Source organism: Pelophylax lessonae (genome assembly GCF_965119305.1).
Source record: "Pelophylax lessonae genome assembly, chromosome: 3".
Taxonomy (NCBI): Eukaryota; Metazoa; Chordata; class Amphibia; order Anura; family Ranidae; genus Pelophylax; species Pelophylax lessonae.
This window is the reverse complement of record NC_138770.1, coordinates 546873310-546890873: the sequence shown is the minus strand read 5'-3', so window position 1 is coordinate 546890873 and position 17564 is coordinate 546873310. Positions and strand designations below refer to the sequence as shown.

At 47.4% G+C, this 17564-nt stretch overlaps 1 protein-coding gene across 1 annotated transcript in view; it reads left to right on the top strand.

Moving 5' to 3' along the window:
• FNDC1 (fibronectin type III domain containing 1) overlaps positions 1–17564 on the top strand; it is a 304707-nt gene that overhangs the window by 273049 nt on the left and 14094 nt on the right. The window contains exon 16 of the mRNA XM_082249137.1: positions 12258–12337. Coding sequence (XP_082105263.1) covers positions 12258–12337 — 80 coding nt within the window. The remainder of the gene's footprint in view (positions 1–12257; positions 12338–17564) is intronic.

The window sequence follows — 17564 nt, the reverse complement described above, 5'->3', positions numbered from 1 at the left end:
CTATGTCTCTCACTAACATGTGACTCCGCTGGATCTGCAGTATAAAGTATATGTAGCTGAGGCTATGTACCGCATATCGCACTGTGGTCTTATACACGGAACACATTAGAGTCTATCTGATCTGTGCTCAGCTATTCAGAGAAAGCAATGTATTCTAGCAATGAATATAAAGCTTCCTCTGATTGGCTGGGTCAGAGGTTGTGACATCATCAGCCCGCCGGCCTGACTCAACCAATCAGAAGAAGCTTTGTATTCATTGCTAGAATACATTGCTTTCTCTCAATGGCTGAGTTCCGATCTGATAGACTCTACTGTGTTCTGGGTAAGAGACAGGGAGTCTCGGTTCCAACCCAGGACACAGTGTGGTATGCTGTACATAGCGGCCGCACATGTTAGTGATGGACATAGTTTGGGACACACTATGTAAAGTATATCAAAAGTTGGAGTTTAGCTTTAATTATGTTAAAACATATATAAATATAAAGAATGTGGAATACTTGATTAAAATATTTTAAAAACCCCTGGTCTATAAAACAATATTATTTTTTAGTCATATTTGTGAAAGCCTGGGGCTGTGTATGTTTTGGTAAATGGCCTGGAGCAAAGGAGGTGGAGACACAACTGCAGCACTGGGGTCTATGTGACCTGCTGTGCTTAGACCTGAGCGGCATTGAGTACAGGGATAGTTGTACTAATCCCGACATGTAAACAAACAGATTTGCTGAATGTAGAAGAGAGCCTGCATGACAGAAGGTTGCATTTAAGGCAAAGAAGTATTTAGCTTCCTTAACCCTGCTTAAGTTTTTTTCACATAGTTGGTCTTTAAAATATGTCTTGCATCTTGAGATGGGGGGTGCAGAGTTCCCCCTGCCCCAAAGCACCAAAACCCCCCCATGTTGAGGGCATGTGGCCTGGTATGGTCCAGGGGGGGTGGGGCCGCTCGCTCGTCCCCTCCCCCTTCCTGCCCTACCGGGCTGCGTGCTCGGATAAGGGTCTGGTATGGATTTTGGGGGGGTCCCCACGCCGTTTTTTCGGCGGGGGGCTACCTTCAAATTCCATACCAGACCCGAAGGGCCTGGTTTGGAACCTGGGGGGGACCCCCACGCATTTTTTTCCCATTTTTGGCGTGGAGTTCTCCCTCAAGATTCTCACAGCGCAAGTCGCACCGCAAATCGGATCATCCTGATTCGACTTGCGGTGCGACTTCCATTCAAATCAATAGGCTCCCATAGGGAACCATTGATTTATAATGGAGGCAGAAAAAACACTGCTAAACGCAACGTGGCCAAACGTGCAATAACGCCAATGGAAAAAGCTACTGAAAGCACGTTTAACAGCTGCTTTTTCCTGGCGTCAGAACTAGCTTTTCAGCACGTTTTTTCTAACGTCCCGTGTACATGGAGCCTAAACCATCTATTTAAGTCATGCCTCTGTACCTCCTGTTTGCTAGATTATTGTTCTTATGCCAGTATCTTGTGTACTGACCCTATGCAGAAAACAGTCAGCACTGGAGACAATCACTTGGGCAGCTTGCAGGGAGGGTCAGTATACAAAACCCAATCAAATACCTAAAAAACTTTAAAATTTCAGTGCCAGGATACAAAGTATAAAAACAAATATTGAGTTGTGCTATCATTAAAATTGCATAAGATCATTGTAATCTGTAATGTTATCATTAAGTGTTGCCAGTATATTTTTATTTTTAGCTTCTGTTTTGTGAGTATTTGCATACACTACTTGTGATTAAATAGTCCTTTCCCTCTTTCGGACATTTGGCTCCAGTAATTTGGCCGCCGCTTCATCACTAGGGAGGTTGATTCTCTGGCGGACGGTGGCGGCAGTCCATTTCCCTATGGGAGTTAGTGATTGGCCTCTAGTGCCTGGACCATGGCAATGTGGCCGCCGTTTTTTCTGGTCAATTTACACCATCTAAAGATAATGAATGGGCTGGATTTGTGTATATAAAAACAATACTCTGCACACACCACTACTACTCCTTTACCCCTTGATAACGTTCAAACGAAATGCCTTGGAAGGAGCTACATCTGTGATGCCATCACACCCACCAGGGTGCTGCATGTGTTTGGCTGTATTTTACTCCTGCGTGTTGAATATTGGGTCTATGCACAGTTATACTTCCACCTTGAGTTCCAGCGGTTGATTGTGGATCATCCTGTTTGCTTGGCTTTGTCCATTTTGGAATCCTGGCTCCTGACATCCATCCATCTCATAGGGATACTGGGATAAGGCACAGCCTGACGTCAATCCTTGGGTCTTAATAGCTGATAAGGGGCTAGTGAGTGAGGAGTGCACTGTGTGGGTGGGAAGATACCTACTTCATGCACTTTTGGAGCACTGGAGTTTGTTAACACTTAAATGTTTATATTAACTTTTTTTTTTTGCACTGAAGCACTTTATTTCTTGGACTTTATGGATTGTTGATTGATGTTTTTGTTACTTGCACATGTGTAATAAATCACATATTTTCTTTCTTTTTCACTTGATAGTATGGTTATTATAATGACCTTATGTACTTTCTAATGATAGCGCAACACAATATTTGTTTTTATGGTTTATATATTACATATGTGGATATACCGTGAGTGCAGCTATCACAGACATTTGTATTGTCTTGTTAGATTGTGACTACATATTAGTCCACTCTAAAATTACCTTCATTGATTAAGATACAATTTGTTTGCCAGTTTTCCACCATCAAAAAACATGCATCAACATGTGTTTCCACCAGCGCCACCGCTGCACACTCACCAGCTTCTAAGCTGCACAAGGAAGCAGAAGATAGTACATGACAGATAGAGAAGCTGCACAATATGAAATGGTGAACACTTGTTATGTAACTCCTCTTTAGTAAGGGACCAATACTCCACAGCTTTCATGGTATCTAGGAGGAACACTCACCAGATGGAGCCACAAAACGTGTGGTATATAGTGTAGTATTTTATTCAAACTAAATAATTACAATCACCCAGTAAAACCGCATCATAAAACTCTCACACTGAATGATTGTATATATTTTATTTGAATAAAATACTGCACTATATACTACGTTTTGTGGCTCCATCTGGTGAGCGTTCCTCCTAGATACCATCAAAGATGTGGAGTATTGGTCCCTTATTAAAGAGGAGTTACATAACAAATGTTCACCATTTCATATTGTGGAGCTTCTCTATCTATCATGTACCATTTGTTGCTTTCTTTTGTAGCTATTAGTGCGCAGGTATGGCGGTGGTGAAAACACGTGGTCACACATGATTTTTGATGGGGGAAGATTATGGAATATATACAACTGGCAAGCAGATTGTTTATTAATTAATGAAGACAATTTTAGAGTGGACTAATATTTGGTTTACTCTGCACTGTTTATTGGTGGACTATCACTTTGTTACACTTTATTATTAATACGAGTTGTCACAATATACTTTGTATACTGGGGCTGCAATTTTCACAGTTTTTAAAATTTCATCAACAACTCTTCGTCACTGTCTACTTCAAACCTGATACATTTGGTTGCCAACTTTGGCTTGATCTCCAGCTATGTTACTTCTTGCTTCAATTCTGCTACTTGAGTACCAAACTGGCCAGTTTATAACAGACATGCTGTTGCAGGTAATGGACTCCAAGATTGTGACACCTGCATTCTGCTGTGACTTGGCATAGGTATCTGCCTTCAGACCAGCGGAAAAGACATATAGGGTTCCTGTGTGGCACCCTAGGAGGAATGTTGAAAGTGAAAGACACTTCTGGCTACGTTTAATACATTTAAAATGTTTGATAATACTTTTAGTGAGAAGAGTATAATCAGTGTTGGTCATCTTACTTTAAAAAAGTAATTAGTTACAGTTACAAATTACTTCTCCCAAAAAGTAATTGAGTTACTGACTCAGTTACCACGTTGAAAAAGTAATTAGTTAATTAAGCAAAGTAACTGTGACTTTTTTTACTATTCTATAATGCAATTACGTTCTATGAGATCTTTAATAGTTGTGGCGGTGTGGCACACTGTGGGGGTCTGAGTCCTGAGTCCTCCTGACTGTGAGTAACTGTATTTTGTTTTGTTTTTTGGTACCTGCTGCCTGGAGTGGCTGGCTGTTGGTGGTGTGGCACACTGGTGGTGGCGGTGTGGCACACTGGTGGTGGTGTGGCACACTGGTGGTGGCGGTGTGGCACATTGGTGGTGGCAGGGCGGAACACTGGTGGTGGTGTGGCACACTGGTGGTGGCGGTGTGGAACGCTGGTGGTGGCGGTATGGAACACTGGTGGTGGTGGTGTGGCACACTGGTGGTGGCGGTGTGGAACACTGGTGGTGGCGGTGTGGAACACTGGTGGTGTGGCACACTGGTGGTGGTGTGGCGGTGTGGCACACTGGTGGTGGCGGTGTGGCACACTGGTGGTGGCGGTGTGGAACACTGGTGGTGGTGGTGTGGAACACTGGTGGTGGCGGTGTGGAACACTGGTGGTGGTGGTGTGGCACACTGGTGGTGGCGGTGTGGAACACTGGTGGTGTGGCACACTGGTGGTGGCGGTGTGGAACACTGGTGGTGGCGGTGTGGAACACTGGTGGTGGTGGTGTGGCACACTGGTGGTGGTGTGGCACACTGGTGGTGGCGGTGTGGCACACTGGTGGTGGCGGTGTGGAACACTGGTGGTGTGGCACACTGGTGGTGGTGGTGTGGCACACTGGTGGTGGCGGTGTGGCACACTGGTGGTGGTGTGGCACACTGGTGGTGACGTGGCCCACTGGTGGTGGGGGTCTGAGTCCTCCTGACTCCTGACCTGACTTAAGTAACCTTTTTTTTTGGTACCTGCTGCCTACTGCTGTCTCTGGACTGGCTGGCTGCTGGTGGTGGTGTGGCACACTGGTGGTGGTGTGGTGGATGCTGTGGTGGGCGGTGTGGCTGGTGGGGGTCTGAGTCCTGACTGTCTGTGACTGTGACTGACTGAGTCTGAGGTTTTTTTTTTTGGTACCTGCTGTGCTGGGCTTGCTGGTGGTGGTGGTGTGGTCTGGCAGGCCAGACACTGGCACACTGTGGTCCGGGTCGGGTCCCTCTGGCTCCGTCCTCCTCCAGGCCTCAGGCCTGCCTGTCTGTGCCTCTCTCCTCTTCTGGGCTTGCTGTGTGCATTGGTAGACTGGTGGTGGTGGACTTCCTGCTGCCCTGTGGTGGTGCCGGTGGTGGAGTCCTGGACTATATATTTGATTTATATATATTTTGCCAGGCTGTCAAAAGTCACAACAAGTGATTATGTGAAGTGGCAAACTGGCAATGGCTGGGTCGGGTCGCCGATTCGCTGCCCGCCGGACTCTATGCTCTCTATGGCACGCTGTGCTGCTGGCTCTGCTGTCCGACGGCGACTCGTGTGACTCACTCGACTGAGTCTCCCCCCGAGTCTCCTCCTCTTCTCGCTCCACTCCAGTTACAGTACCGCGGACAGCGGTCATAGAGGAGAGGGGGAATACAATTACATCTACTGCCATCTAGTGGCGGTAGATGTAAATGCAGTAACGCAGCCGAAAGTAGCGGCAGCGGCGTTACAGGGAGAGGACGAGTAATCAATTAGATTACTCGTTACCCTGAAAAGTAACTGCGTTAAGTAATGCCGTTTACTTAAACGCAGTTACTACCAACACTGAGAATAATACTTTGGTAAGTATTAGATCAAAATTAAGGTGTAAGCCCAGCCCACAGGCATTCACCTGACAGTAAAGAACATTGTATTCTGTGTCTGGAGGTTGCTGTGTGGAGCAGGGACAGAGTGTTGGTGACACAAATAGCTAGCTAATAGGTCCACAAAAGTATTTTGTCAGTGTAGGGAGAGGTTGCTGTGTGGAGCAGGGACAGACTGTATAGTGACACAAATCGCTAGCTAATAGGTCCACAAAAGTCTTTTGTCAGTGTAGGCAGAGGTTGCTGTGTGGAGCAGGGACAGACTGTAGCAATTAGGCATTCAACGGACATAAAAGGCCTTTTATGCCGCTGTATTTACTTAAGACAGGGACCATGAATTGTTATGGGTGGTGGCGGATATTTGTGGCCTGTCATGAGGAATTTGAATCAAGCATGGTCTACTGGTCACATGTGTTGAATTCCTCCGAGATCCATGCCTCATTCATTTTTAGAAATGTGAGATAGTCGACACTGTCACAAGCTAGGCAAGTGAGCTTATCAGTCACGATCCCCCTTGCTGCACTGAACGTCCTTTCGGACAGGACACTGGATGAGGGGCAAGCCAACAGTTCCATTGCAAATTGTGCAAGCTCTGGCCAGAGGTCAAGCCTGCCCACCCAGTAGTCCAGGGGTTCATCACTTCTCAGAGCGTCCACATCGGTCGTTAACCCGATGTAGTCGGACACCTGTCGGTCTATGCGTTCCCTGATGCTGGAACCTTTGCAGTCAACGCATAAGCCCAACACTCACCTAGGGTCATCCGCTGGACGGATGGAAAATAGGGTTTCCATCTGTCCAGATTTGACGGATCGGATGTCAGTGCCAGTGGACCTGTCTCCACTGACATCCGATGCCCCATAGACATGCATGGGGGGACTGTTCAGATCCACCAAATGTGTGAAGGGGACCTAAGAAGACACCTGGACTATCATCACCGAGCCCAGTGGGAGCAACGCCGTCAGAACCCACAAAGCCACACTCCAGGCTCTCAATGTCCAGCTTATTCTCCTTCTCCTCTCTCCTCACAATTGTCCTCCACTCCACCTTCCATCATGCCGTCCTCATGTTTTTCTAGAAAAAGGCAGGATTGTGACTGCCCGACGCGATGGAACTCAACCTTGTATATGCTTGATAGGCTGCTCCTGCAGAAATGTGCAGTTAACGACTACCTGTACAAACTCTGCGGCAGGACAAGTTCTGGGGAGCTTGGGTTTTTTTCACAGCACCAGTGGCTGCTCATGCGCGACGCATGCAGACTTCTGCGGCCATTTGATGAGATCACCAAACTGGTCAGTTGCAGCCAGGGCACCATCAGTGACATTGTACCTTACGTCTTCTTTCTGGAGCATGCATTGCGTCGTGTCATTGATCAAGCCGTCGAGGAGCAGGAAGATGAGGAAGTTGTAATGCTGGATGAATATAGAAAGCATATTATAGTGGATAGGTATTGTGCAGCATTGTGACTGGTGAGCAGTTCTGCAGCGATACTTCAACTACAAAGAGTGACAAACGCAATTAGAAAAGAGTATTATAACTGGTGTGATAGACCAGTGGCCCCCCAAAACGACAGATTGAAGCGGAGTGTTATATAATAATATAAGTTCATAATAGTGTATTTGGTTACTGCAGAAATTTTGCCTCTGCATCATCGACGTCACCTTCTCCACCACTAACATTAGAGATCTCGGAGTAGGCAGCAACAGCGGGGACCAACCTCCTTGGGCTGATCTGGGTACTGTCGTCAGACTGCTGAGTTGCGGCTTTTGCTACCTCCTCTTCCTGATCCGATGCCAAGAATGGCTGCGCATCGTAAATATCTTGTGATGGATCAGAAAATAATTCCTGTGACTCAAGCGGACGGTATATGGTGGTGGTGGTGGTGTTGGTGGTGGTGTCTTTGGGGGTGCACACAGCAGAGAGTGAAGAGGGTGCAGATAGAGAGGATGAGGAGGGTGCAGAAGAGGAAGGCTGAGTGAGCCACTCAACCAAGTCTGGTGCAACCTTTGACGTAATCAAACGCACCTTCTGCAACTTCACTCTTTGGCTCCGGCCTGGTGCTCCTGCCCTACCCCTACCACCCCTGCGGAAGGGCCTGCCTCTTCCTCTGCCTGTCATTTTTTAAATGACCCTGTGACAAAAGTCTCTAGAGAAGCGCAGTATATGTGGAAGAAGGTATATAACACCCCGCTTCAATCTGTCGTTTTGGGGGGGCCACTGGTATATCACACCAGTTATAATACTTTTTTTCCCAGTAATGTTTGTCACTGTGTGTAGCAGAGGTAACGCAGCGAAAGAGGCAACATTTCTGCAGTACCCAAATACACTATTATGAAAGTATATTGTTATATAACACCCGCTTCAAATCCACAATAATATGCTTTCTATATTAGAAAGTATATTATAAGTGTATTACACCCGCGGCCTCCGTGCTGGCTCTGTAGAGGAAAAGATAGGCATGTATGCGGATGATACCCTGCTGTACCTGGCTGATCCGGATGAATCCCTACGCAATGCCCATGCCCTCATTGAGCACTTTGGCCGTTACTCTGGTTTAACGATCAATTGGGACAAGTCCCAGATTTTGCCCATAGATGATGTCTCCCCCTGCTCTGTGGACCCACGATTCCCGCTGCAGATGGTAGAGCGTATTAAGTATCTGGGGATACAGGTTACTAGCTCCCCCAAAAACTACCTACCAGATAATCTACAGCCCCTCTTTGCACTACTCAAATCCAAAACTCAGACGTGGGCGGTCCTTCCATTGGGGGTTAGAGGTAGAGTCAACTTGGTCAAAATGGTTTTACTGCCCAAACTACTCTACATTCTATGGCATACCCCCATTTACATACCCCTCAAGTATTTCCTACAATTTGACACCATTCTTAAACCTTTCATTTGGGGATCCAGCTGACATAAGCTTGCCTGGCGGAAACTCAAGAATCCCACGGACCTGGGCGGCCTGGCGCTCCCGGACTTTAACATGTACTATCTGGCATCACAATTATCCCATTTCTTCCACCTTCACAACTCAGATAGGGAGAGATTTCTGGCCCTTTTGACTCCGTCCTTGGCCCATGCGTCCGCTGACCCCTTATCTTTGGTTCTCACTGGTGTGCGGGGGGGCCGAGCCTCGGGGAGACAAGACGTCTATGCTTTTTCAATACAGGCGGGTGTGGGATGTTGTGTCCGCTAAGTTGGACCTTCCCTCACTCCATGAGCACACGCCGTTGTGGCGTAATGCTCGCCTCCCCGAGCTGGCCTCTATCCCTGATGCGCATGCCCATCATATGTTTTTTAGGTTCCTACAGGTTCGCCACGCCTTTTCCTCTCAATTTCCCCAGCCTATACCAGACATAGCCCCAATCTCTATTATCGAAGTGGTCAGGGGGTCTGAATCTAAACAGCTCATATCGCATCTCTACAATGCACTCCTTCTCCCCTCCTCCACGGTATTGGCCTATGCCATCAAATCCAAGTGGGAGGGAAATGTGGGTCCTGTGGAGGATGAGGAGTAGGAGTATGCTCTTGACATTTGCAAATTGGTGTCCCCGAAGTGGTCAGATCGCTTGACCCAGCTTTTCGTGCTGCACAGGGCCTATTTGACACCAATCCTGATGGCTAAATACCATCGAGACACCTCGGATACATGCCCTATGTGTGGGAGAGAGCCGGGCACATTCTACCACCTCCTCTGGAACTGCCCGGAGTTGCAAGGCTTCTGGAAACAAGTGGTGGGGTTCCTACATGACACCATGGGCTCTCCTTTGACACTGGCCCCAAAACCCTGTCTGCTCGGAATTTTTCCAGATGTCAGCATAAACAAATTTACTGCCCAATTTCTGCATGAGACTTTATTTCTAGCCAGGAAGTGCATTGCACGACAATGGATGCGTGTCACCCCCCCATCCTTTCATGACTGGCTTAAGGAAGTCAATAATACCTTGCCCTATAAGAAGCTGATTTATGCTCACCGTGGTTGTCCATCCAAATACAGCAAAATCTGGGATAGGTGGGTCCAGGCCCCGGAGACGTGTATCTAGACCTGCTCTCTACTTTCTCACATTGTTCTTCTTGCATGATGTTCCTGATTTGACTACTCTGGAGCGGGGACTCTGTGAACTATTGTTAGCATGTAGGGAATTCTTCCTGTGCCCTGTTGAGTCTGAAACCGACCTAATCCTTCCTCATGATCTCGGAATTGCATAGTATGCCACCGCTCTAGTTGTTATATGTGTATGGCCGCATGTTACAAGTACACTGTCTTTGCACTGTATTTTGCGCTTTTCTTGTACAAGCACACAAGTTCCTTGTCAATGTGTTTATTTTTTCAATAAAGACTTTTGTTGATTTAAAAAAAAAAAAAAAAGTATATTACACCCCTATATACTGCACACCAAACAAAAGTACACCTATACCAGTCCTTTAAAGGACTTTTGTGGACCCATTAGCTAGCGATTTGTGTCACTAACAGTCTGTCCCTGCTCCACACAGCAACCTCTCCCTACACTGACAAAAGACAGAATATAGACCAAACAAAAGTACACCTATACCAGTCCTTAAAATGACTTTTGCTGACCTATTAGCTAGTGATTTGTGTCACTACCAGTCTGTCCCTGCTCCACACAGCATCCTCTCCCTACACTGACAAAAGACAGACTATAGACGAAGCAATAGTACACCTATACCAGTCCTTAAAAGGACTTTTGTGGACCTATTTGCTAGCGATTTGTGTCACTAAAAGTCTGTCCCTGCTCCACACAGCAACCTCTCCCTACACTGACAAAAGGCAGAATGTAAAATGGCAGCCAGATCAGGTCTATTTATAATGTAAATGGGTATGTCCATGTGGTGAAATGTCTCAATTGGCTGTCCTGTACCACCTGATGGATGTGTCATGGGTCAAAGTTCTTCACAATGTAAAAGAATATGGCGGTCGCGAACATCGCCATATGTTCGCATGATTGGCGAACAGCAAATGAGCAAAGTTCGCCACGAACCAACCGTCGGGCAAACTGCAAGGCCATCTCTATTAACTACATTAATTTGTGCCAAGGATTTTGCAATATTGGCTGGCCATTATTGTCAGAAACACACCTCTGCTAGTCAGTATGGTTACTATGTTACTTACAAGTTTAAATATTTTGCTTCTTGGGTCAGCTCACTGTTCACTGGACAAATGCAAAGGTGCTGATTCACTATCCAATGAGGAAATTGAAGGTGGAGGAGTGTCATAGAAAGCTGCATTGCTGAAACAGGGCAATAAATTGCTTAAACAGGAAATATGTATTCCAAGATAGCAAGGATAGTGTTCAATTTTAAATCTTTTTAACTTGCAGCACTCTTCCACTGGCAAGTTGTTCACTTGCAGAGCACTTGAAGTTCTAGTTGACACTTTTCCAGTTTGTAGCAAATTTGATTGGCAAGTAGAGTTGAGCCATCGGCGAACATTTGAATATGCAGGGCGTTTGGCAGGCATTGGATCTACATCTAGGGACATAGTTTTTTATTTTTTCAATAAAGGAATTGTCAAAAAAACCTGTCCACTGTTTTTATTTATTTTTGACACTTTTTTTGGATAATGGGTAGGGGTACAATGTACCCCATACTCATTCACATGAGGGGGGGGGCAGAATCTGGGGCCCCTGCCTGCAGACCCCAACAACCAGAGCCCAGGTTTGTGGGAAAAACACCCTTGTTCCCATCAACACGGGGACAAGGTGCTTTGGGGTTGAGGGCATGGGGCCTGGTATGGTTCAGGTGGGGCACTCGCTTGTGCCCCCCTTTGCTTCCCCGCCAGACTGCATGCTCAGATAAGGGTCTGGTATGGATTCCAAGGAGATCCCATGCCATTTTTATTTTTTTTTTACACTTGGCGTTGAGTTCCTCTTAAAATCCATACCAGACCCCAAGTGTCTACAGCAAGAGCTCTGCAAGCCACAGTGACCCCTGTGGTGGGATGACTATTGCACAACATAACTAAACCAGACTTGCAGCAACAGACTTGCAGAATGTTTGCAAAGAAAGTTGATCTGGAGTCATGCAATGCGGACTTGATGCCATTGTACATCAAACTTGAGAAGCCTGGCAAGACTAATAGTAGCTTAGCCGGTCGATTTCAAACTTGCCTCTCAATTGCTCGCTATCTGGGTGTCTGGTCGTAAAGTGTGAAAAATAGGTGTAAATTAAAAAATTGGCTGTACAAAGTTACAAACGCTATGACAAAGAATACACATATATTTATTTCTACTGTGTATACAGCTGTTTGTCTGGAGTGTCCCTTTAATACTGTGTCATGGCAGATAAAGCCGAGCAGTTCTAAATGCTGATGGTCACAGAGCTGTTTAGCAGGAAAAAAATTGGAAACCTTTTGAAATTTCCTAGGAATAAGTTATATCTTGTGTTTTTATTTAATAATACATGTTTTCCAAGTTTTGTTTGCAAGAAAGCTTTTTTGTACAGTACAGCTGGCAATTATGCTCAGCATTACATCATGCAGTGTACTTCATCCAAACAAATGACTTTCTCACAATAAACGTTACGAACACATTAAAATGTCTTTCTTTTTCTTTCAAGATATTATTTCAAAATCCAAGCAAAGAATCCACATGGTTTTGGACCAGTGAGCCCCTCTGTGACATTTGTTACAGAATCAGGTATGATCGCAGTTATTTATAGCAATTTTGTTTTGTTATACTTGACAGAGATTCCTATATTAATGTGTTTAATTAGAGGCAATTGTTCAATATTGTAATGTGTATTTAACAAAAAAATGAATTCTAAGTTAACAGTATTTTATTTTGCAAAATATTTACATACATATTTTGTAAAAAAAAAAAAACCCTTGAAGTTAATGTAATAATTTGTTTGCCAACAAATAAAATAGCAGGTATTTACCCTTTAGGCCCCTTTCACACTTGTGCGACTCGTCCTGCAATTTGGGACTGCACAGTCCCATGACAAGTTGTACTACATGATTTCCAATGAGTACCATTCATATCTGTATGACTTCAAGTCGCAACAACTTCAAAGTAGTCCCTGCACTACTGTGGGACGATTTTAATGTGTTTTTAGGTCCAAAGACATAGGCATTGCTTCAAGTCCAGTCAAAATTGCGGCAAAATCGCGTCAAAATCACGGCAGCCGAATTGCGGTAAAATCACACGAATTTTAGGTCGCATAAGTGTGAAAGGGGCCTTAAAGGTACTTTTCAATTTTAATTTGGCTGCATGGCAGAAAGGTTCCTTACATTATGCTAAATTATGAATAAAGGTGATCAGCGGCTGGTAAGCCGATAATTGCAGCCATTCACACAAAATGAGTATTCCCCCCATGCTGCAGTCTCATGTGTGTTCTCCTTTTCCTGTGGCTGTCCTGTATGCCTTAGTTTACTGTTCATCCTTTGATCACTGTTCACATGTTCCTTTGATCACTGCTCCTGTATGTGTTCCTCAGATTAATGCTCTCCTCTTCTTGTGTGTCCCATTAATCACAGTTCTCCCAGCTTTGTGTCACCAAAAAATCATTAATCCCACTAGGGTTGGGACAAGGGGTGGGCTGGAGGGTCGACTGCCCTGGGCCGTGTGGTGTCATGTGACTTGGGGGGCCAGGAGGAGATTGGGGGGAGGGGATTTGTGTTAGAAGGAGAAAATTGGGGTGGGGGGCATGGGGTAAGGATGGTTCTAGGAAGGGAAATTTGGGGGGAGGTGTGCTAGGAGTGGTGATTTAGTGGGATTTGTGTTGGGAGGGGGAACAGGATTTGTGCTAGGAGGGAGGATTTGGGGGGGGGGGTGTTGTGTAGGTGACATAGTAGAGGGAGGAAGGGATTTGTGCTAAGAGGGGAATTTTTTGGGGGAGATTTGTGCTATTATGGATGATTGAGGGGTAGTCGTGATAGGAGGGGAACTTTGTGTGGGGGGGGGGGAATTTGTGCTAGGATGGGGAATAGGGGAGGGGAATTTGTGCTGGGGGACATTTGGAGTGGGGGTGGAGGAATTGTGCTCGGAGAGAACAATTGAGGGGTTTGAGCTAGGAGGAGAAATTTATTTTTGGGGGGATTTGTGCTGGGGGCATATGGGGAGAGAGGATTTTAGCTGGGGGGAAGGAGTGCAAAGATGTGGGCCAGAAAGGAGGGGATTTCAGTAGGAGGTGGATTTTTACTGGGAGTTGGGTGAATTTACGGGGTGTTGGGTGAATTTACGCTTTGGGGTAAGCATGCAGATTAGTGCTAGATTTTTATGGGGTGGGGGATTTTTGTTGACACATAATGCTAATTTCTCTTGGGGGGGGGGGGGGACATTTTGGCATGTTCGCCCTGGGCTCTAGATGACCTTGTCCCGGCACTGAATCCTGCTATCACGCTCAGGTGTTTTCAGACAGAGAACTCCAAAAATAGTAATGCAGCCTTTACCGCGCGAGGATCCCTTGGTTGTGTGAAAAAGAACTGTGGGCAATCCAAACAGAGGGGAAAAAAAAGCAAGTGAAGTACATACCGTTACGAGATATACCTCTTTATCAATCGAAAATATAAATTATATAATTACTTATATAATCACGAGCTCCGGAAATGTCATCATGCTCGTCAAACATCATCTTGAGTTATAAGTAGGGTTGAGCGGACACCTAGATGTCCGTGTTCGACGGGTTCGGCCGAACTTTAAAAAAAAGTCCGGGTCCGTGTCCCGGACTTTTACCAAACTTTTCCCGGACACCGAACCCCATTGAAGTCAATGGGGACCCGAACTTTAAGGCACTAAAATGGCTCTAAAACACCAAAGGAAAGGGCTAGAGTGCTGCAAATGGCAGCAAAACGTAATTAAGAGCATGGCAAGTGCTCTGCAAACAAATGTGGATAGGGAAATAACTTAAAACAACAAAAAAAAACAGAAAAATAAAACAATGTTCTTCTTCATCTCTGAAGGACGAGGCCCATATGGAGTAGGAGGGAGGTTGAGGTGGTGGTGGATGTGGCGGTGACATAGGCGTGCGCACAGGGTGTGCTGGGTGTGCCTGGGCACACCCTAATCACCTAGGGCACATAGCATTGCCAGTGAGGAGATGGGAAAGATCTCCCTGGGACCTGCTCTGCTCTATTTCTCCTTGCCTACAGGTACATGGCCCCGATACATTACTCTCCCTGCTGGCAAACACATGCATGTGTATTTCAACTTTGGGGTGCACACCTTAATGCAATAGGCTGCGCACACCTATGGGCGGTGTAGGTGGAAGCGGCGGTGGAGGAGGACCAGGGCCGGATTAACAGCATCATGGGCTTGGTGCTGAGGATTTTGAAGGGCCTTAAGGGCCGTGCCTTGCCATGCACCCAGAGGAGGAAGGGTGCAGCCATGCATGCCTAATTCAACATGGGATGCTGTCTCTGAAGCCCATAAACACATCCATGCATCGCCAACTGTCCCTCCTTGTCCGGCCTTCACGCTGTGTGGGGAGGTTCTGAGGGTGCTGCCTGGGGAAGCGAGCATAGAAGCCAGACTTCTGTGTTTACAAGTGACAGAAGAGCGGTAACAGTGAATATGGCCAACCCGGGGCCTATATAAAAGGTAGGGGCCTGGAGCTGCAGCTCCAATAGCCCCTACATTAATCTGGCCCTGAGGAGGAGGACGAGGTAGCCAACACTGCTTCTTTTCAAAAATTTTAAATGAGGGTACACCCCAAAAGAGTGAGAAAGAGCAAAAATGGAACAATGGGTGGGTAAGGTCGGTATCCATTGCTATTCTGCATAAGGTACGGAAAAGTCCCGTGGGATCCATGCCTGGTTCATTTTAATGAACGTGAGCTTGTCCACATTGTCTCTGGACAGGCGGCTGCGCTTGTCTGTTATAACGCCCCCAGCCGTGCTAAATACCCGTTCAGATAATACACTGGCTGCAGGGCACGCCAGCACCTCCAAGGCGTAAAGGGCAAGCTCAGGCCATGTGCCCAATTTGGAGACCCAGAAGTTGAAGGGGGCAGACCCGTCATTCACTACATGTAGGCGTGTGCACACATACTGCTCCACCATGTTGGTAAAATGCTGCCTCCTGCTAAGACGTTCCATCTGAGCTGCTGGTGCTGCTGTTTGTTGTGGCGTGCTGACAAAGCTTTTCCACATTTCGGCCATGCTAACCCTGCCTTCTGAGGTGCTGGCGGTGCCCTGGTTGCGTTGGCGACCTCCTCCTCCTCCTCCTCTGCCTTGTGCTTCCACTGTGGCCCCGCTGTCAGATGGGAATGCCAGCAGCATGGCGTCTACCAGCGTGCGCTTGTACTCGCGCATCTTGCGATCGCGCTCCAGTGAGTGAATTAAGGACGGTACATTGTCCTTGTAACGGGGATCCAGCAGCGTGGCCACCCAGTAATCAGCACAAGTTAGAATGTGGGCAACTCGGCGGTCGTTGTGGAGACACTGCAGCATGTAATCGCTCATGTGTGCCAGGCTGCCCAGAGGCGACGAAAGGCTGTCCTCTGTGGGAGGTGTATCGTCCGTGTCCTCTGTATCCCCCCAGCCACGCACCAGTGATGGCCATGAGCTGGCCTGGGTGCCACCCTGCTGTGAACATGGTTCCATCTCCTCCTCCAGCTCCTCCTCCTCCTCATCCTCCTCATCCTCCAGAACTGTGCCCCTGCTGGACAATTGCGTCCCTGGCGTTTGCGTGTGCAGGAACCCACCCTCGGAGCCCCTTGCGAATGACTGCCCTGAAAGCCTTGGAAATGTTACCTCTTCATCCTCCTCCTCCTCCTCATCCTGTGCCACATCCTCTTCCATCATCGCCCGAATTGTTTTTTCAAGGAGGCATAGAAGTGGGATAGTTAAGCTGAGAACGGCGTCATTGCCACTGGCCATGTTGGTGGAGTACTCAAAACAGCGCAACAAGGCACACAGGTCTCGCATGGAGGCCCAGTTATTGGTGGTGAAGTGGTGCTGTTCCGCAGAGCGACTCACGCGTGCGTGCTGCAGCTGAAACTCCACTATGGCCTGCTGCTGCTCGCACAGTCTTTCCAGCATGTGCAAGGTGGAGTTCCACCTTGTGGGCACGTCACATATGAGGCGGTGAGCGGGAAGGCCGAAGTTACGCTGCAGCGCTGCCAGGCGAGCAGCAGCAGGGTGAGAACGCCGAAAGTGCGCACAAACGGCCCGCACTTTCTGCAGCAGCTCTGACATATCGGGGTAGTTTTTAAGGAACCTCTGCACCACCAAATTCAGCACATGCGCCAGGCAAGGGATGTGCGTCAAACCGGCTAGGCCCAGAGCTGCTATGAGATTTCGCCCGTTATCGCACACCACCAGGCCGGGCTTGAGGCTCGCTGGCAGCAACCACTCATTTGTCTGCTGTTCCATGCTCCTCCACAACTCCTGCGCGGTGTGTGGTTTGTCCCCCAAACAGGCAAGTTGTAAAACTGCCTGCTGTCGTTTACCCCTGGCCGTGCTGAAGTTGGTGGTGAAGGTGTTACGCTGTCCGGATGAGGAGGCGGTAGAGGATGAGGAAGCGGAGTAGGAGGAGTTAGGAACAGGAGGCAAACTGAAGCGCCCTGCAATCCTCGGTGGTGGAAGGACATGCGCCAAATTGCTATCCGCCTCAGGCCCATCCGCCACTGCATTTACCCAGTGTGCCGTTAGGGAGATATAACGCCCCTGACCGTGCTTACTGGTCCACGTATCCGTAGTTAGGTGGACCTTGGCACAGATGGCGTTGCGCAGTGCACACCTGATATTTTCCCCCACTTGGTTGTGCAGGGAAGGGATGGCTTGCCTGGAAAAGTAGTGGCGGCTGGGCACGACGTACTGTGGGACAGCCACCGAGATAAGGTTTTTAAAACTGTGCGTCTCCACCAGACGGAATGACAGCATTTCAAAGGCCAATAATTTTGAAATGCTGGCATTCAGGGCCA